The following is a 22,625-nucleotide window of genomic DNA, read 5'->3' as shown; positions in this document are numbered from 1 at the left end:
GACGTTCACGGTTTCGATTATTCGCAAATTTTTTTCCCAGCCCCCCCCCCCCTGAAAATTGCTCATTGGCAGCCCACATCAAAAAAAAAAAAAATGGCCTCGGTACTTGGATTGGGACGAGGAGGGAGGCGATCGGAGGAGGAGGGGGGCAATCGGAGGAGGAGGAGGCGAGCAACCGCCCCAGGAGCATGGACCTTACCTGTGGTCTCATGAGACTACAACAGGGAGTTTCTGCATGGCTCTGCATGGGGCAGGAGTATAGGAAGATCGCTTCTGCCCCGCGTCATCGCTAGACCACCAGGTAAGGTCCGGAGGTGAGTCAGAGCCGGCCCAAAAGTTATTCACAAATTCTCCCTATTCGCGGGCCAGCTCTGCCTCTAACCCCCGCGAATAGGGAGGGGGAAGAATTTAGGAGGTTGCCTCCATGTAGCACCCGGGCGACCAGATTCCATTAGCCAGACTACATTACCATACAACAGCATGTGCCCTGCGCTCGAGCCAAGAATACCTGCTGGAAATACCCTTCATCAGAGAAATCAAATACAAAAGCGTTAGAACAAGAATGTTCTCAGTGATGGCTTCAAGGTGGTGGAATTCCTGAAGGAATTAAAAACTAGAAAAGGACACCTTAAAGTTCAAGAAAGGGATAAAGACCATCCGCTTCACAGACTGCTTTAACTAATAAAGCAACATAGAAGAAATAGCTGGCTAATCTCCATTAGAAACACAACATAGTACATGATACTAGTATTATATGTGTATATAAGTAGGATGAATAACTGTGGTATAATTGTGTATATATATATATAGGATAATTGATTACGGTATAGATGTGTCTGTATTGAAAAACCATCTCAGAAAAAGTTAACTCTGTATTGTAACACCTTTTCAGATTCTCATGTATTATAACACCATTATAGAAGCTCATGTAAACCGCTCTGAATTGACTCCCCAGTCATCAGTAGTGGTATAGAAGCTTTCAATATAATAATAATATTCCATAATATTCCATTATGGAATATTAGTAATACCCTCTTTTCAGTCACAGCCCCTCAAATTTGGAATTTACTACCGACTCAGCTGAGGGAAGAAAAAAATCTTAGATAAATTCAAAGGGAGCCTAAAAAGTTTCCTGTTTAAGGATGCTTTTGAATCATAATCATTTTGAATCCTAAATCTTGCGAGGCTTTTGCTTATAGACATGTTCAACTCTTATGCTTTTTTCCTTTTTTTGTTCTCTTTCATGTACTAATTGTAGTTCTTCCCGTTTTCCTTTTGTTTTTTAATATACCTGTATCTGTGTTTAAGTCATCGTCAACTAAATAATAATAATAACAGTTTATATACTGCAGGACCATGAAGTTCTATGCGGTTTACAATGATTAAAAGATGGTACAACTTGAGTGGAATAGACGCTATTGATTAACAGTTATTTTGGAGTAAGAATTCAGCTGCCTAAATACTTCAGGAACAGATATGTTTTTAGACGTTTCCTAAATTCCCCATAATGCTGCATGATGTGAGAAAAGGTATTGATGATGGCTTTTAAGTTTACATCCTCTAATTGGAGGGGAAACAAAGTTCAAGTGTGAGCTTCTCTTATGTCTGTTGGCTGAGAAAGAGAAAATGTCAGTTATATATTTAGGGGCTAGGAATAGTGCTTTAAAGCAAAAACAAACGAACTTAAACTTCACAAGCGTCTCCATCGGCAGCCAATGCAGTAGTCGGTAGGAAGGTGTTACCTGTTTGTCTTCTCCATTTTTATTGTACGTCGCTTTGAAATTCTGAAAAAGCAATTTAATCAAACTTTTAAATAAACTTGAACCTGTCATTGGTGTGCCTATAATTTAGGTGCCACCAGATAAATGGCTTAACTATCAATCTTTATTCAAATGTATCTAAGAGAAGCACTTCAGTATTATAAACCATAAATAAATCTCACATAACTTCAACTTAGTATTATCTTCGTCTTGCTCGGTAATATCTATTTTCTTTAATACCGCTTCAAAGTATGTGAAGTAATCTTTGAACTTTAAATTGTAAACATTCTTTTAGTAGAGCCAAACCTCAGCAGCTACACCTGGACGTTTTAGCGCGGTTTTAGTGCGGTTTTAGCGTGCGCTTAGCGCACTGCATTGCCATGCGTGCTAGACGCCAATGCCAGCATTGAGCTGGCATTAGCTCTTGGTGCGTAGCGCGGGGTTACGGCGCGTAGCAATGCAGCACACGCTAAAAACGCTAGCGCACCTTAGTAAAAGGAGATCTTAGTGTAGCTAGCCTCCTCATTGGTCTTTCTCCACCATAACCTGTATATATTATTTTTATATTAATTCAGTATTTTTTCAATTCCATTATAAACTGAATAGAACAAATTATGACTTATCTGTTGTTCAAAAAGCTGGTGTTTGGAGTAGAACTATAAGTGGCTTATTTTTGAATTCAATCTATCAAATGTTTAGAAGATCTGTGAAGACTTATCTATACGATAAATTTGTACAACAAATTTTAGTTATTTGATGGATTATTTCTGTTTGTATTTCTACGTCTGGCAGATCTTCTTCATGTAAACCGCTTTGAACTCTCAAAGTATAGCGGGTTATAAATACATTGTTAATTCCTGTCAACTTCAATGACATGTACATTCCAAAAATAGTTAATTCCAATGTTTTCTTCGTTTGTAATCTTAATTAATTGTTGTGAACCGCCTAGAACTCTCTGGGTATGGCGGTATACAACATAAAGTTATTATTATTATTATTACTAGCTGTCCCCTCCTTCAGACAATTATTTCTAGATCTTCACAGAAATTCATCTTTCTCAGTTATTCTATTCTATGGAATTCTCTTTCTTTGTACTTCTGAACCAAAGACTCTTTCTTAAAATTTAAGGCACAACTAGAAGCTTATTATTTGACACAAGCTTTCGATGCATAGTTTTCTCTACCTTATAAACCTCTTTCATGATCAAATCAACTTTCCAAACAGAAATACGTTTTCCCACTATTCTTTATGTTTTTCCCCCACAACTTAATCCTTGATATTATTGTAATCATTCCTCTCTATTTTCTCCCTGTGTCCCAGTTACGTCTTGCCCTGTTCATTTTTTTGTCAAATTTTTATTATTTTGTTTCTCCACCCTGCATACTTTTTATTGAAATCCACTTAGATTTTAACTATGTTTTATATTTGTGATATATCAAATAACCGTAAACTGAACTGACAAGTATTTTGCACCTGTCTAAGACTGATACAGAAAGAGGATAACAGCCTGCCAATCCTGTGTGACAAGTATGAAAATAAGTTTTACCTGTTTGAAAGGGAAAGTATTCATATAGTTTCCTTTTGAAAATTTATACTTCTCATTTAGTATGCACTGTTTTTTCTGCTTTTTTTTGTTGGTCATTCTAGAAGGGTTGCATGACATCTGCATGTGCAAATGACACCATAGGTGCTAATACCAATTTTGCAACACCACTCTCTTTGTTTGGTATAAGAACATAAGAACAGCCTTATTGGGTCAGATCAATGGTCCATCAAGCTCAGTAGCCAGTCCTCACGGTGGCCAATCCAGGTCACCAGTACCTGGCAAAAACCCAAAGAGTAGCAACATTCCATGCCACTGATCCAGTGCAAATTCATCAAAAATGCAAATCATATGCATTTATATTGAAGAAATCCTTCTCAACAGTTTCTCAAGTGGTATATCCTGAGCCATCAGAAGTGGCACCCAAAATATAATATAATCTGGCAGAAGGGGAACTATACAAGGTTTGAATCATTTGAAAAAAATCCGGATCCTATACCAAACCAATCCATTGCTTGATACATGAAAGTCCACTCTACACGATCAAAGGCCTTCTCTGCGTCCAAAGAAACAGAGAAGGCTGGATCTTCCATTGTTTTTGCTAAATTTAACATATGTAGAGCCAATCTAGTATTATTTGAAGAATGTCTTTGAGCAACAAAACCCGTTTGGTGCACACTTATCATATGAGGGAGAGCCTTAGCTAATCTTAAGGCCAATAACTTAGCTAGGAGTTTATCATCTATATTAATTAAAGAAACAGGCCTGTAGTTTGAAACCAACATGGGCTCTTTATTTGGCTTTGGCAAAACAATGGTTCCAAAATGATGCTGTTCATTGGATCAGAGTTGATGCCCGCCATGTTTAGAAAGTTTTTCAACTAAAAATTTTGCCGGCGTCGGCGGCTTGCTACTCCTGGTGTTAGTTATCTCTGAACCAGGACTTTAAAAGATAAGTTTACCTCAATTTCAAAATATTTATTAAACATAATGTTAGCTATTTATGAATTATAAACTGAAGATAGAGATAAATCATAAAACAATTATGTGGTAAACGAGTCTATGAGGAAGCATCAGCAGCAAATTAGCCCCTTAAATCAATACTTGATGAATTTGGGGTGCCGCTTCTGATGGCTTAGGATATACCACTTGAGATATAATTGAGAAGGATTTCTTCAGTATAAATGTGTATGATTTGCATTTTTTGATTAATTTGGTTCTAATTGCAAATCTTTAATAATAACTCTCAGCTGGTTCAATTGACTGATCCAGGGCAAGCAGTTTCCCCCATGTCTGTCTCAATAACAGACTATGAAGTTTTCCTCCAGGGTGGGTTTTGGAAGACTCACATATTCCACCATAAGTGTAGAAGTTGTATATAGGCCTGAGCCCCATCTCTATGGTTGACTACACAGCCCTGCTATACTAGGACTGGTCATAACATCTGAAGGAATCATACAGGCAGGTATGTACTGTTTCATACACAACTTTGGGTGGGTGGAAGGGGGGTCAGTGATCACTGGGTGAGTGTGCGGAGGTCATTTTTTCATCCCTTTAATGGCCAGTTTGGGCACCTTTCTGACACTTATTCGTTGTTAAAACAAGTCTAGCTCCAAATGTCCAAATTATGCCCTAGATATATTCTAAAATGTTCGATTATGGCAGAAAAACATCCAGGTGATAAGCCTGCCCATACCTTATCTTTAAAATGCTTCTTTGAGATTTAGATGAACTACAGATGAATAGCATAGAAATAATATAACATAACAATTGGCTTTTATACTGCAGGACCGTAAAGCTCTACGCCAGGGGTCTCCAAAATCCCTCCTTGAGGGCCGAATCCAGTCGGGTTTTCAGGATTTCCCCAATGAATATGCATGAGATCTATATGCATGCACTGCTTTCAATGCATATTCATTGGGGAAATCCTGAAAACCCGACTGGATTCGGCCCTCAAGGAGAGACTTTGGAGACCCCTGCTCTACGCGTTTGACAAAAGAAAAAATTATTACAATTGAATGGAATAGCTTAGTTGCTCAAATATTTAGTAAACAAGTATATAGTAACATAGTAGATGACGGCAGATAAAGACCCTAATGACCCATCCAGTCTGCCCAATCTGATTCAATTAAAATTTTAAATTTTTTTCTTCTTAGCTATTTCTGGGCAAGAATCCAAAGCTCTACCCAGTACTGTTCTTGGGTTCCAACTGCCAAAATCTCCGTTAAAACCTACTCCAGCCCATCTACACCCTCCCAGCCATTGAAGCCCTCTCCAGTCCATCGTCCCCCAAACGGCCATATACAGACCGTGCAAGTCTGCCCAGTACTGGCTTTAGTTCAATATTTAATATTATTTTCTGATTCTAGATCCTCTGTGTACTGTGGAAACCAGTAGCGTTCGTCTCTCCACATACCAGTTTTTCCATGTAAACATCATCATAAGACTCTCAGAGACCCCTGAAGACATCTTGTCAAAACACGGACTGTGTTGTGTCCTGTGCCATTAGTGGAATAGGTCCTTTAGATTTATATATGGATTTTCTATTTTTTTATGTGGATTGTTTCATTGTATTTTGGAACCTGGATTATTTTATTGTATATTTGGAACTTTGATTCTTTCATTATAAGTCCATTTCAGTACGTTTTTAAATTCTAAATAGGTACTGGAGGTCATAGTTAGAAAATCTAAATCTTTATCCCAGAATGCTGCCTGGTAAGATAGAAGGCGATGATGATATTTTTTAAATTTGCCTCCTTTAACAGATGGAAAATGAAGTTTTTACATACGAGTGTCTAGTGTGTTTACTATTATTGAAGGTGAACAGATTTGTAAGATAATTAGGAATTAGTCCAAACATGATTTTATAACAAATACAGTCAAATTTGAACCTTACCCGAACCTCCACCGGCAGCCAATGCAACTCTAAAAAAAAAAAAGGCATAACATAATCATACTTCTTCAACTTCAAAATAAGTCTGACCACTGCATTTTGGATAATTCGCAATCTCTGCAATTTTCTCTGAATGCCTGCCAAGTATATGATGTTTCAGAAATCCAGCTGACTGAGGACCAAAGACAGGACCAAAAGTCTGAATGATGAGGCATCAAAGTATGCCCTGATAGATCGAAGCCTCCATAGAATATAAAAAAAACCCTTCCTAACCAGGGCATCCACCTGGTTCCTAATGGTCAGACCCTGATCCAGAATTATACCCAGGATCTTAATGATCGGGTGAATTGGATAGATTGTCTTATCTATGGTCAAAGATGTTCCAACACAATTTTGACGTGGAGAGGCAAAGAAAAATGTTGTTTTCTCTGAATTTAGCTTTAATCTAAATTCAATCATCCATTGTTCCATTAACCTGAGTACCTCTGCTGCTATGTGAGTGACTTGAAAAAGAGATCCTGACAAAGGAATCATAATCGTTATGTCATCCGCATAACTGAACTTTATTCCTAAATGAGATAGTCTGTTTCCCGATAACATCTAGAACAGTGGTTCCCAACCCTGTCCTGGAGGAACACCAGCCAGTTGGGTTTTCAGGATAGCCCTCATGAATATGCATGAGAGAGATTTGCATATAATGGAGGTGAGAGGCATGTAAATCTTCTCCATGCATATTCATGAGGGCTATCCTGAAAACCCGACTGGCTGGTGGTCCTCTGGGAGAGGGTTGGGAACCACTGGTCTAGAAAATAGGTTTCTAAAATAACTAGTTGGAAGAGTTTGATGAGAAAAATGTCTATCTGCTCCTTTATGCCACATTTTGGATGTTTTTCTTTTTTGAAAATGAGCCCCATTTTTTAAGAACATTCATTATAGATCTAGTGTACTGCTAGTGCTTGCACCTATATGCCAGAGATTCGCATGTAAATGTTAGCTAATTACCCCTAAATGCACACTTTCCTTTTGAAAATTGATATAACCTCTGTGAATATTGGCTCTACTAGTTAGAGGGGATGTTAAAAAGTTCTCTCTCAAGTATTAGCCCTCAGATGGCATCTGTCATGCTATAATTACAAAACAATATTTTCAAAAGCTATGCTCTTCGTACTGTAGGTCTTGATCTCCTGGAAGGCCAATCTCGACCAATCACTTGGGAACAATTTCAGATAGTTGACAACAACGACATTAATGCAGTTCGGCTTGTTATTGTGGATGGTTTACAGCATGGACGAATTACTGTGAAAGGTGAAGGACAATTTTATGTTTATACATACAAATAGAAGATATACTTTGGTATTTTGTCATATATATATATATGTATATATATTTAAGATGAATTAGGGCTCTTATTTAAGTTAAGGTCTCCACCCAACCCTCATGCCATGCTCGCACCCTCCCTTCCCCCCGTACCTCTTTAAAGTTATTAATGATCATTGATGCTTTCATAGATATATCAAAAAGGACAGTATGGATGTACACATTAATCAAACAAATAAATCTTTGTGGTTTAATAGGCGCATGGCTATAAGACTCCAATGGCTCCCATATTTTAGTAAATTTTTTTAGAGCATTAAATCTCTCTGTAGCAACACGCTTGTACTTGGCAGTTATACAATTACAGTATTTTCTTTTTAATTTAAGAACATAAGAAACGCCTTCACCGGATCAGATCTAGGTCCATCTAGTCCGGCGATCCGCACACGCGGAGGCCCAGTTAGGTGCTTTCTGTTGGAGACACTTCCCCCTCCGTATTCGCGGGGGTTCGGGGCAGAGCCGGCCCGCGAATAATATTCGGGCCAGTTCTGCCCCTAATCCCGGCTATTTTAAGCCCAGAAAGCCCCCCCCCTTAAGCCTTACCTGGTGGATTAGTGGGTTTATGGGGCAGGAGCGATCTTCCTACGCTCCTGCCCTTTGCAGATCACTCACAGGAAATGGCTGCCTTGAGCTCCCGTAGTCTCTCGAGCCATTTCCTGTGAGTGATCTGCATGGGGCAGGAGCGTGGGAAGATTGTTCCTGCCCCGAAAACCCGCTAGACCAGCAGATAAGGCTCAAGGGGGGGGGGGGGGTGGCTTACAGGGCTTAAAATAGCCTGAAAAATGAAAATGTATTTTTTGATCTAAAACCGCGAATAAGCAAATCAGTAGATATGGAATTCGCTAATACGGAGGGGGAAGTGTACTGTTATATTTTACTTCATTCACTTCAGATGCCTTATTATATGCTATGGACCATTCTGCAGTGTTTAAGTGGAATACATTTTAAAAGGGTTTGTTTTCTTAATATACATTTATATTACATAGGCATGTGTTTATTAAAATAACTTCTCCTTGCTTCTTCAGGCGGTAAAGGCTTCATGTTCACAGTAGATGACATCAAGGCTGGAGCTGTTTGCTACCATCATGACGACAGCGATAGCATGAAGGATTTTGTGGTCTTCAGGATTTTTGACGGTCACTACAGCATCCGCCACAAGTTCCCCATCAACATCTTGCCGAAGGATGACAGCCCCCCGTTCCTCATTACCAATGTTGCTATTGAGCTCTGTGAAGGGCAGACTGTCCTGATACAGGCCTCAATGCTTCAGGCTTCTGACATGGATTCCAGTGATGACTACATACACTTCAACATTACCAGACCTTCCCAGGCTGGAGAAATTGTTAAGAAACCAGGAGCAGATGCTATAGGTAAAGCTGTTATCACCTTCTATTAAAAAAATATTTATTTTTCTACTAAATGGGGTAAGTTAATTGCACTTTTTTATGTTCTATGCATTGCTCTGGCTCATTCTTAATGTGAGATGTGCACAGGAATTGGAAGAGAGAATAGTTTCCTGACATCCACAGTCAGAGAACATAATCGCTCCAAACTCCAGTTTATATTAAAAACAAAATACAGTTTATTGTTCCCATAGAATTCTTCTTTCTATTCACTCTGTCAAGTACTGTGATGTGTCTTTGTCCCCACTAGAACAGACATAGGCTTATCCTATCTTTCTAAGCCAATATGATTGGCAAATGCGCAGGGATTTAGAGACTCACACAAAGTTTATTTTCAGCTCCAAAGCTAAATAGATCAAGGACCATGTTAAGTTGGCCTTGGCAGTGTTCAGCTTACATAGTAGCATAGTAAATGACGGCAGATAAAGACCATCCAGTCTGCCCATTAGTTATACACATTAAAAATACATGATTAAATTAACTTGTCTCTTCTTTGATATTTCTGGGGCATAGACTGTAAAGTCCACCTGGTATTGTCCTAGGTTCCAAATGCTGAAGATGCCATCAAGGTCTCTCCAGCCTATCCAACCATCCTGTTTGCAGGATATCTACCTTAAAGTCTGGCCTGTAACATCCTTATGTTCCAAGTTAGTGGAGTGACCATTGATGCTCTCCACAACCCATCCTACACCAAATCTTCACATATGGGACACACACCGTGGAAGTCTGTATAGTAACATAGTAAATGTTATTAGCTCAGGCAGAGATTTTGTTTATTCTTCCTGAGATTGATTTTGCGATATTCATATCGACAGAACCAATATGCAGCAATAGGAAGATGTTTAATTAGGTTAGGAGTTATTCTCCGTTTGTGAATTTGATCTCACCAAGTGGAGCTCATAAATAAGTTGAATAAAATATGGGATAGAGGGGAGCCCTGAGGCACAATGCAGAAGGATCTCCAGCTTTGAGAGAAGGTGTTATCTTTCCAAACAATGTATTCTCTATTGCATAGGAATGAGTTAAACCATTTAAGCACTGATAATTCTAATCTAATCTAAGATTTGTAGTTCGTTCTATGCCTGTAAAGGATTAAGGCAATTTACAGTATCAAGAACCTGTGCATGCACGAGAAGCTACAAAGAACAAGTTATAAAAAGACAATAATGGGCTTGTTAATAAGCAATTATTAGTGTTAATTGGTTGTAATTTAAATTTTTGTGTATATATGTAGGTGTGCGATCCGTGCCTAAAATTTTCACATGACATCAAAAAGGAGGTTTATTTTATTTTATTTTTTTTTGGACATTATCATATTTATTATAACCAGCCTAATTCATACAAAACTTTAAAATATTTCCAGCTGTTAAACATGCACAGTGATACTGGCTGAATTAACATAATAAAATGCTAAAACAACAGAAAAACCTAGTTGAAAAAAAAGTTCACTAGTTACAGATGTATTTGAAAAAAAAAAAAAAGCATAAGTTTGCTGCTCTGATATTTACATACATATGGGAACAATAAAGTAACAAACTAAACAAATCCTGGTAACATTTACAATAATAATTTTAATCTTTAACTATGCTCTGTAAATACACAATATAAATATAAAACACCATCCACAGGGTTGTGCATGGAAAACATTTAGTTACTTTTTGAGCTTTCTGGACAATATTTGGACTTTTTCTGGTTTCATTTCAAACATTTTCATATCTAACAATGTTTTAATGTATAGAAATTGATTTTATATGCATTAACTCATACTGTAGGTTAACATGCAAATAAGAATGGATTACTGCTCATCATGACAGGAGTTGCCTTACAGCTTGTTACAAAAAACTGGAAAAATTGGGACAGGCTAAACTTTACCTTTTGATAGGAATCCTTATGCCAAACTTATAAATTAAAATATATGAATTCATTACAATTGGGACACTATAAAAAATTCAAAGAAATTTGGGACCCATTAACAAAATTTTGTTTGACTTGATCATTAATATTACCTTTGTTCTCTGTAGGAGCATTTTTACACATCCAGGAGGGGTGGGGGGGGGGGGGGGGAGATATGTATTTATTATATTATTTGATTGTTCTAAGGTTTAGAAATAGGAGGATCATAAGTGGATCAGGGGCATTCCTCAAAGTTACGTGTGTAATTATAGACTTTCCCGATCACGAAGGGCATAGAGAGAGTAGAGAGGGACAGATTCTTCAAATTTTCGAATAATAAAAGAACAACAGGTCATTCAGAAAAGTTGAAAGGGGACAGATTCAAAACAAATGCTAGGAAGCTCTTCTTTACCCAACATGTGGTGGACACCTGGAATGCGCTTCCAGAGAGCGTAATAGGGCAGAGTACGGTACTGGGGTTCAAGAAAGGATTGGACAATTTCCTGCTGGAAAAGGGGATAGAGGGGTATAGATAGAGGATTACTGCACAGGTCCTGGACCTGTTGGGCTGCCGCGTGAGCGGACTGCTGGGCACGATGGACCTCAGGTCTGACCCAGCAGAGGCGTTGCTTATGTTCTTATATAAGGGACATCCATGCCTAACTTTAAGTGGGAGATTTTGCACTGTGTTTTCATTGGTGCAAATAGTCACTGTTCCCGGGCATAAGCACTATTCTATAAACAGTGCTTAACTTTTTTTTCAGTGCTGATTTTTAGGCACAATATATAGAATTTACCTCATGCCACTTACATGTGTCATTACAGAATAGCACTCAGGCACCATGCTAGCACTTAACTGTAAGTGTACACTTAACGTGTATAAGTACTAGTATTCTGTAAATTTATGCACACAAGGAGCCACAGGCATCGGAACGGAGGAGGCCACAGGAGCCATGGCCTTCCAAAATTTGACAATCGGAAATATGGCTCTCCTGATTCTTCCACCTACCACCTCCCCGCTGCTGTAATTTAAAATCTTCAGGCAGCCGGCAGTGCAATGAATCCAGCCTCCCGTCATTGGTCTACCCCGGAAGTGTTCCTTCTGCGGTACTTCACAGCATCCTGCCTACGCGGGAAGGGGAAGTGCTGCTGAAAGAATACTTCTGGGGCAGGCCAACGATGGGAGGCTAGCTTTGTTGTGCTGCCGGCTGCCTGAAGATTTTAAATTACAGCAGCGGGGAGGAGGTAGGTGGGGGGAGTCGAGAACCGGGGGAGAGGTCATACCACAGGATCCAGATGAGAGAGGGAGGCTGGGGTTGGTAATGAGGCAAAGACAGATGCTGTATGGGCTGTGTGTAGGGGGAAGGGGGTTTGGGAAAATCAAGAAGGGCAGATATTGCACGGACAAGTAAAACTGAGTCAGAGGACAAAGGACGACTCTGGGGAGGATCCTTGAAAAAGCTGTGAGTGAAATATGTTGGATTTTAAGCCCCCAGTTCATGCTGAGAGAGTCCTTAATGTAAACGAGTTTGACCCTACGATTGCCTTGTTATGTTCTTTTTTTTTTTTTTTTTCAATCGCACTGTATGTAATTCATCTATCTGTTGTGAACCGCCTTGAACTCCCTGGGTATGGCGGTATACAAAATAAATTATTATTATTATTATTATTAAAAGCTAAGTAAAAGTTTTTTCTAACTCCTGTTTAAATATTGGATATATTAAATATATAAAAAATGGTTTAAAAAATATTAGTGATGACTGAACACATAAAGCTTACCACTATGAAATGATTTGAGTGGTAGGTTGTGTCACTGAGGTCTATAAAAATGTTTGAAAGTGTATCTATGGAATATCTTATACACTTGGGGCAAATGGAATGATCAGTTCTATACTAGACAGTTCTATACTAGGCCCTAACATATATTGATTCTTAAAAGGCTTTAACCATCAGAAATAGAACATATCAGTTTAAATATTTATGACATGCATGGGTACTATATGTGATTCTAGAAAGTGCACATATGTTTTATGGAATCATTCCATTTTGAGCCAATCAGAGCCTTAGGCCCCTCCTACTGCATCCCAAGATGCAATGGAGGGGGAAGGCCCATCTTCTCAGCACGTGGTCCTATAGGCAGGAAGGAGTGGGCTTCCCTCCTGCTGATTTTGCATCAGAAGGTACGGGGGTGTCGGGTGGGGGAGGGGCAGTATTGCCTCATGTCAGGTGGTATCAGATGATGTGGGAGGGTGTTACGTCATGTAGGGTGATATTGGGTGATTTGGAGGGTGTTGCCTTATGTCAGGGGTGTCAGGTGATGGGGGGGGGTCCAGGAATGTGGGGGGATGTGGGGGGGAGGGATGTAGGGCTCCAGCTGATCTTGGCAGGGGGAATCCCTATCAGCTGAGCCAGCAAGAATCCCCAAAACCGACTCAGCCGATGGGGATTTCTCTGACACGATCAGTGATGACAAGCCCCTAATGTGCTGTTTTTCTCTGGGTTGTGGGAGGAGGTCATGACCACTGGGGGAATAAGGCGGGGGGGGGGGGGGCGTCATGCCGTAAACCCTCCAGTGGTCATCTTGTCAATTTGGTCACTTTTTTTAGACCTGTTTTGCTTTGGTCTAAGTCCTGGCGTGTAAGTTACTCCTAGGATGTCCTAGAAAAGCTTCGATTATTGCTTCAGGACATCCAGGTGGAAGTCTGCCCAATTTCCACCCATAACACACTTCCCAAAATGCCCCTTTGAGCTCTGGACGCACAGAAACTTAGATGTGCTGCGGAATGTCCAGAAAGTTTGTTTTGATTATTGGCACTTGGAAGTCCCTTCTATTAGGATGTTCAAGTGCCAACTTAGGCAGAATTTGGGGCATTTTAAAGTTTTGATTATGCCCCTCATATTCTGTAAATACCATCTTAAGTTAGGTGCCAGCAAGTGCCCTATCAGCGCCTAACTTAAGTGAAAAAAGCTGTTTAGACACGATTAAAATTATTTTTAAAAAATGTAGGCGCCTACAAGTGCCTAGGAAAACAGCACCTTCATTGTGGCTATGAAGGCATTGTATGACACCTAAAGCCACTATAGGCAAGGCTAATGCTGGAAATAGTCTTAGGTGTCATAAAGCACCTTCATAGCTGTGATTCACATGAAAGGTAGACACTGAAAATGCCTTTAAAACCCCAGCCTATATTTCTGGCGCCTACCTTTCATGAAGCCGCGATTCTTTAAACGGCACTTTTGGGTGATTGACACATGATTGGCAACCGTTTTTTAGGCGGACAATGATGATGGCCCCGTATGTAGAATCCAGCCCTCGGTGCTTTAAAAACCAGCATTCAGCAACTAAATCTTTGCACATCTGAGAACAATACAACACTTTTGGAACCACACAATTTTTAGTGCCTAAACTTAGCTTAATTGAGGTGTTCAAATGAGTCATGAATTTGATATACCATCCTTCTGTGGTACAACCAAAGTGGTTTATTATATGCAGGTACTTTCTCTGTCCCTAGTGGGCTCATAATCTAAGATTTTGTATCTGGAGCAATAGAGGGTTAAGTGCAAGGCAATGGAAAGAAGGGAGATTTTCAAATATTAGTGCAAACTAGCTCTAGAATTCCACTTCTTCTTGACCAAATAAGTCATTATTAAACCAGATTTTTCTTCCTCTGCTTTGTGATAGGCTATCCAGTCACTGGCTTCCTGCAGAGAGACCTTTTTAATGGGATTATTTACTATCATCACCTAGGAGGAGAAATATTTGAAGATTCATTTGAGTTTGTTTTGTCTGACAGCCATGACCCTCCGAATCTCTCAGAACCACAGGTACTACATTAAATCCAAGAGCTCAGAAACACAGGCCCTCTTTTACAAAGGCGCGCTAAGCCTTTGAGCACGAATTTAGCGCGCTACATCAATGCATGCGCTAACCGCTAACACATCCATAGATTCATAAAAGGCAATGGTGGGGTTCTTATACTAAATACTGCTGTAATCTTCACTTTCACTGACAATTCATTTGAGAAATTTAATAAGTATGAATTAATTTTCCAAGTATATTTGATGTTATGTAAGGGCAGCATCAGTGTGTAATAACTAGGCCTAGTGATGAAAATAGTAGAACTTGATTAGAACTTCAAGAGTGAAGGAAGCTTTGATTATATTGTCATTCAGTTCCTGGAAGCCCTTGTCGATTAGTCAAACTGTTCATGTTCCTGACGATGCTGATATCAAACTTGATCCTATCCTTTTCTGAGTTACATCATCTAACACCGAAAGCACCTCTGTCAAGGGGCATATCTGAAGATGGGCCTCTACTAATGGACTAACTACTGGAGAGCCACTTCAAATAGCCTATTCCTATATGCATTCTTATGTGTGGCTAAGAGCATGAAAGGGCAATTGTGGAATTGTGAAATTGTTATTACTGAGTACAGTAAGTTGTTCATATTGATTTGTAAAGATAAGATATGTTAGTCTAAGACAGCGATGGCGAACCTATGGCACGCGTGCCAGCTGTGGCACGCGAAGGCCTTACAGCTGGCATGCGGGAAGGTCCACAATAGAGAGCTGCACGGGTCGCGGGGATCCCGTGGGGACGCCTCCGAGGGTCGCGGGGTTCCTGCGGGGCTGGATGTACTAAGTCGCGCGGCTTTTCTCCCTACCTGCTCTGCTTGCAGCACAGAGCCGAACGGAAGTCTTCCCGACGTCAGCGCTGACGTCGGTAAACAAAGCCCTCCCTCCCTCCGACGTCTGCGCTGACATTGGGAAGACTTCCGTTTGGCTCTGTGCTGCAGGCAGGGTAGGTAAGGAGGAGTAGCCTCGCGGCTCGAGTGGCTACCAAGGGAGGGGGGCGGTCCGCCCCGCCCCATGTGCAGCACAGCCGGCCAGGTCTCCTTACTTTTGTGGAGCTAACCCGACCGACCGACAACAGCCCTGGTCCGACAAACCTCCCTGCCCTTAACCGCGAATCTAAATTACCTTCTTACAGCAGCTGTAAGAAGGAAATTTAGATTCGCGGTTAAGGGCAGGGAGGTTTGTCAGACCGGGGCTGTTGTCGGTCTGTCGGTCGCGGAAGCGCCACAAAAGTAAGGGGACCTGGCCGGCTGTGCTGCACCCGGGGCGGGAGAGAAGGAGGGGGGGAGAAGGACGCTGAAAGCACTGGGGAAGACAAAGGGGTGAAGAAGGACGCTGAAAGGCAATGGGGAAGACGGGGGAGGGGGAAGGACACTGAAAGCATTTGTGGGAGACAGAAGGGGGAGAAGAACGCTGACAGGACATGGGGAAGACGGGGGGGAAGGATGCTGAAAGGCCATGGGGAAGACGGGGTGGGGGGGAGAAGGACGCTGAAAGCACATGGGGAAGACAAAGGGGTGGAGAAGGACGCTGAAAGGACATGGGGAAGACAAAGGGGTGGAGAAGGACGCTGAAAGGACATGGGGAAGACAAAGGGGTGGGGTGGAGAAGGACGCTGAAAGGCCATGGGGAAGACGGGGGGGATGGAGAAGGATGCTGAAAGGCCATGGGGAAAACAGAGGGGGGAGAAGGACGCTGACAGAACATGGGGAAGATGGGGGGGGGGAGAAGGACGCTGAAAGGAAATGGGGAAGAGAGAGTGGGGAGAAGACGCTGGCAGGGAAGAAGACAGAGATGCCAGACTATGGGGGGAGCGGAGGGAAGAAGATGGGTGCCAGACCAATTTGGAAGGGGGGAGAAAGGGAGAGGCACAGTAACAGAGCAAATGGAAGACGCAGAAGGAAGAGAGACAGTGGATGGAAGGAACTGAATGAGAACATGAGGAAAGCAGAAACCAGGCAACAAAGGTAGGAAAATAATTCTATTTCTTTTTTTCTTTTTTTTTTTGCTTCAGGATAAAGTAGTATATTAGTTGTGTTTATAAAAATTTATAAACAAAAGAGGCTCTGGTAGAAACCCGTTTACAAAGTGTGTATTCTTCCCAATTAATATTTCCAAATTAATAAAGTCTTTTTGCTTATTTGTAAATGGGTTTCTACCAGAGCCTTTAATTCAGTAGCATAATTAAATGAAATAACTATTTCTGAAGTTTATAGGGACGGGCGGGGACGGAGGGGATTCCTCACGGGGACGGGCGGGGACGGAGGACATTCCTCGCGGGGACGGGTGGGGACGGAAGGGTTCCTCACGGGGATGGGTGGGATTCCTCACGGGGACGGGTGAGACTTTGGCAGGGACGGGTGGGATTTCTGTCCCCGCGCAACTCTCTAGTCCGCAATTAAGATATGCGGCGCAGCGGGAGGCGAGTGTGCCGGTGTCTGCTTTGCAGCTCACCTGGCAACAGGGCCGGACTGGCCATTGGGAGGACCGGGCATTGTCCCGGTGGGCCGCGGCCCATCCTCCTGTGCTGGCTGCAGTCCTGTGAGTGGATGTTTAGCCTGCCTGTCTTCCCCTTAGTATCCTATGAGCCAGGCAGTGTGTGAGGGGGAAGTGGGGGGAGGAAGAGAAGCTTCACACTGAGTCTGTCACAGGAACTCAGTGAGGTTGTAGTGTGACTCCACATGTGACATCTGTAATCAGGAACAGTTCCTAGTGCTCCCATGCTAGAGAGGTGAGGATATGGGGGGATGTTAATGTGTCTAATAATGTGCTCCTCTGTAAAAACCTCTGTATCTTCCATGGGGGACATGCTAAATTCGAGGAAATAAAAAAGCTGCTTTTGATGATTGCATAGAGAAGTTCAGTAAGCTGAGAGGAGGGCTGGGCTCTCTGTGAACAACCAACACACTAATCCTCTGCGCTGTACCTTATGGAAAACTCAATATAGCAAAAAACAGTAAAGTGTATATGTGGCCCTTCACAGTGCTTTTGTAAACATCATAATAAAATAACAAAGGCTCCAATAATGAAAAATAAAAGTCCTTTTCCCATTCACTCAGGTTGCACAAGTCCGGTTTTCACCCAGACAGTATATTTTTTGACCAAAACGGATGTCTACAATTAGTAAAATTCCCCAATCACATATTTTTTTATGGGGACGGATTTGTATACAGCACTTCATTAGATTTTTTTTATTATACAAATTTTATCTTTTTTGTAGACTTGAAGTCTTGAACAAAGAAAATGAGTACAGCAAAAAAAGCAAAAACAGATAGTGGAAGACCATTCTAAGAGGCCTGGACAGAGTACATATGGAGTGATTGAACGCAGTGGGAAAGCATTGTGTATTATGTGTAATGAAAGTGTTGTGTCTCGCACATCAAGTGTCAAACGTCACTTTGAGACCAACCATAACAGTGTTGCTGAACTTGGTTTAGCTCAAAGAAAAGAGTTCCTTGTAGGAAAATTAAAGAAATATCACTCCCAGTCTCTTAGTTTTAGCAACTATCTTTCAAAAACTAATCATCTTACAGTTGCCAGCTTTCAAATTTCACTGTGCATGGCAAAACATGGTAAGCCCCTCTCTGATGGAGATTTTATCAAAAAGGCAATTTTGGCTGGGAGTAATTCACTCTTCCATGATTTCAAAAACAAGGATAAAATTGTGCAGCGCATCTCTGAGATGCCGCTAAGCAGAAATACTGCAAAAGATAGGGTTCTGCGAATGGCTGCTGATGTTAGTCAACAGCTTACTTGCGACTTACAAAAAGCACCCTTCTACTCCATGTGCTTGGATGAAAGTACAGATATTACTAACCATGCAAGACTAGCGCTCATTTTGCGTTATGCTACTGGTGACATCATGAGAGAAGAGCTGGTAAAACTGTTGTCTTTGCCTGGAAGAACACAAGGGATAGATATCCACAATGCTGTGATGGAGGCTTTTTCATCACTAGACATAAGTCCAGAAAAAGTAGTTTCAGTTACTAGCGATGGAGCACCTAGCATGGTGGGGACAACATCAGGATTCATTCATTTCTTTGCTAAGGAAGCAAAACATCCACTGATTCAATTTCACTGCATAATACATCAAGAGGCGCTCTGCGCCAAAGAAAGCAGCAAAAAACTTGATGATGTCCTCAAAGATGTAGCAAAAATGGTGAACTTCATCATGGCGCGTGCTCTTAATTTTCGACAATTTCAAGCCCTTCTTGATGAGGTTCAGGCACAATATAATACTTTACTGATGTACAATAATGTCCGGTGGCTGAGCAGAGGACGAGTGTTAGAGAGATTTGTGGCCTGCTTGGAAGAAGTTAGGCTATTTATGAACGAAAAGGGGGAAGACTATCCTCAACTCACCAACATGGCCTGGCTTACCAACCTCATGTTCTTTACAGATTTTACTAACCACTTTAATGTACTAAACAAAAAATTACAAGGCATGGGAAAAACAGCAGAAAGCATGTTTAGTGACATCAAAGCTTTTGAGAGAAAATTGCATGTTTTTGAAAAAGACCTTGAGAGTGGACAGCTAAAATATTTTCCCAACCTAAAAATACATTTGGATAATTCTACAACATTTGTGGACAGTCATAAAAAACACCAGGAAATCCACAAAGCATATTCCACCATTGTAGCTGAAGCAAAGGAGAATTTTAGTAAAAGATTTTCTCAGTTCCGTAAGATGGAGACAACCCTTTCATTTATAACTTCCCCAGAAAAGTCCACATTTGAAGATCTTGATCTTTCTTGCTTACAGTGGTTGGATATTCAAAATTTGGAAATGGAGCTACTGGAATTTCAAGAAAGCTCTATCTGGAAAAGTAAATTCAATGACCTGCGTGCGGCTCTTGAACGTATTGAGTGTGAAAGGGTGACAAATGAAATCACTGCTAGCAGTTCTGAAAATGAAATCCTAAAAGCGTGGAATTCTCTGCCAGACAATTTTAAGTCCATGAAAGCACTTGGGATTGCTCTTCTTACTTTGTTTGATTCATCCTATGCTTGTGAGCAGCTGTTTTCGGCTTTGAATCATATAAAATCTGATGCTAGAAACAGATTAACGGATGACATGAGTGCTGCATGTGTTGCTCTGAAATTAACGCACTATGAGCCAAGGATTGACAAGTTATCAGCATGCATGCAACAACAAAAATCACATTAATTTTTTTCAGAGCATGCCCAATGCATATGTTTACATGAAGCAGTGTTTTCAGTTTGCAGTTAAGACACTTTCTAAGTTATTTAAATATTATTTAAAGATGTTATTTAAAAAAGGGACTTTACATGTTATTTAAAAAAGGGATTTTACATTTAAAATATATTGTGTAACTGAATCAAATTCTTCCTAAATTCATTAAATTGAATGAAATCATTAAAACATTATAAATTGCCAATAAATTGAAATGAAAACCAAAGGATAGTGAATCAAATTGATTCTCTGACAATACAAAGATTCCAACCTTTAAAAATGATGTTACATAGTTCAGGCAACTTTATAAAGAGTTTTTAGATACTAAAATCTTGTTATTAAGGTTTAATTGACGTGCTGGCACTTTGAGGAAATTCTTTGGTTTTGTGCGGCAGTTTGGGCACTCGGGCTCAAAAAGGTTAGCCATCACTGGTCTAATATATGCATGTTGTGAGACAGTCTCAGTAGTGATATTCTGTCATTTGAAATGAAATAGGAAATGAAACAAACCTCCCCCCCCCCCCAAATATGAGGAAATGTTACTGCAGGAATAGGAACTTTATGATGGCTCAGTGTTCCACACTTGAAAATTCCACACTTTTCGTTAACATGGTTCGATCAATGATCTGAAACAATATCAAAACATAGTATTACGAGTCTGCAAACTCTTTTCCTTCCCCCTCCACTATCTCACTAACCTGTACCAAGGGCAGATGTGAAAAGGCAGGAAGAACTACAATCAATAAATGCGTGGATGAGGAGATGGTGTGAGGAAGAAGGGTTCCACTTCGTGAGGAACTGGACAACGTTCTGGGGCAAGAGCAAGCTCTACAGGAGAGATGGACTGCACCTGAGCGTGGCGGGAACAAGACTTCTAGCAAACAACGTCAAGAGAGGAATAGAACAGGCTTTAAACTAAGAGAAAGGGGAAAGCCGACAGTCGACCTAGCGTCGATGATTCGGAAGAAGGTATCCCATGAAGATACTGAGGGGAAAAAAGGCAGGGAAGAAACAAGAGACAAATTACAGGAGTCAACTAACCCAGAAGAGGAGGTTAGAAAGATTGTAGCAAAAGAGAAGACACCAAAGACTGAAGCACAGGGAAAAGAAATGAAGACGACAAAATGCCAGGATCTAAACTGCATATATACTAATGCAAGGAGTTTAAGAAACAAAATGGGGGAGCTAGAAGCCATGGCCAATGCAGAGGACATAGACATCATTGGAATCTCTGAAACGTGGTGGAATGAGGAAAACAAATGGGATACAGCACTGCCGGGGTACAAGCTCTATCGCCGGGATAGGTCAGGTCAGAAAGGAGGAGGAATAGCCCTATACGTAAAAGAAAGCATACAATCGACAAGAATGGACACAGCAGAGATGATCAACAAACTGGAATCGCTATGGGTTAAAACACCGGGTAGGAAAGGGCATGAAATAAAGATGGGCCTATACTATCGTCCACCCGGGCAAACCGGAGATAGCGATAAAGAAATGGATGCCGAGATGAAGCGGGAATGCAAAAGTGGTTACACAGTTGTTATGGGAGACTTCAACTATCCTGGGATAGACTGGAGTCTTGGAAGCTCAAGATGCGCTAGGGAGACAGAATTCCTGGAGGCTATACAAGATTGCTTCATGGAGCAGCTTGTTAGAGAACCGACGAGAGGAAATGCCACTCTGGATTTAATCCTAAATGGACTAAGGGGACCTGCAAAGGAAGTGGAAGTAGTGGGACCGTTGGGAAACAGTGATCATAATATCAAGTTCAAGGTTGAAGTAGGCATACCGAACGGAAAGAGAACCATAGCGACATCTTTCAACTTCAGGAAAGGAAACTATGAAGCAATGAGGGAAATGGTAAGGAAGAAACTTAGGAACACTTCCAAAAAATGGCAAACAGTAGAACATGCCTGGTCTTTTTTCAAAGACACAGTGAGCGAGGCACAAAATCTGCACATCCCCAGATTCAGAAAGGGGTGCAAAAAGGGTCGAACAAAAGACCCAGTATGGATGACTAAAATAGTGAAGGAAGCGATAGGCAATAAGAAAAATTCATTCAGGGAATGGAAAAAGGACAAAACTGAAGGGAACCAGAAGGAGCACAGGAAGTATCAAAAAGAATGTCACCGTGTGGTTCGAAAAGCCAAAAGAGAGTATGAAGAGAGGCTAGCCAGGGAGGCACGAAATTTCAAACCGTTCTTCAGATATGTTAAAGGGAAACAGCCAGCTAGGGAGGAGGTAGGACCGCTGGACGAAGGAGACAGGAAGGGAGTGGTGAAGGAGGAGAAAGAAGTCGCAGAAAGACTCAACATGTTCTTCTCTTCTGTATTTACAAATGAAGACACAACCAACATACCGGAACCTGAACAAATCTTCAATGAAAATCAAGCAGAAAAATTAACATCCATGGAAGTGAGCCTTGATGATGTACACAGGCAGATAGAAAAACTTAAAACTGACAAATCCCCGGGTCCGGACGGAATCCATCCCAGGGTTCTGAAGGAATTAAAGGAGGAGATAGCGGAACTACTGCAGCAAATTTGCAACCTATCCTTGAAAACAGGCATGATCCCGGAGGATTGGAAGATAGCCAATGTCATGCCCATCTTTAAAAAGGGATCAAGAGGTGACCCGGGAAACTACAGACCAGTGAGTTTGACCTCGGTTCCGGGGAAACTGACGGAAGCACTGATTAAAGAACACATCGA

General features: G+C 41.1%; 1 protein-coding gene across 1 annotated transcript in view; it reads left to right on the top strand.

Annotated features, from left to right (window-relative positions):
* The window catches only part of FREM1 (FRAS1 related extracellular matrix 1), a 280,084-nt gene that overhangs the window by 28,165 nt on the left and 229,294 nt on the right, over nucleotides 1–22,625 (top strand). The window contains exons 7-9 of the mRNA XM_033919036.1: nucleotides 7,369–7,500; nucleotides 8,595–8,939; nucleotides 14,548–14,690. Of these exons, the coding sequence (XP_033774927.1) occupies nucleotides 7,369–7,500; nucleotides 8,595–8,939; nucleotides 14,548–14,690 (620 nt within the window). The remainder of the gene's footprint in view (nucleotides 1–7,368; nucleotides 7,501–8,594; nucleotides 8,940–14,547; nucleotides 14,691–22,625) is intronic.

Source organism: Geotrypetes seraphini, chromosome 1 (assembly GCF_902459505.1).
Source record: "Geotrypetes seraphini chromosome 1, aGeoSer1.1, whole genome shotgun sequence".
Taxonomy (NCBI): domain Eukaryota; kingdom Metazoa; phylum Chordata; class Amphibia; order Gymnophiona; family Dermophiidae; genus Geotrypetes; species Geotrypetes seraphini.
Note: the sequence above shows the minus strand (reverse complement) of the source record. Positions and strands in the feature narration are given on the sequence as shown.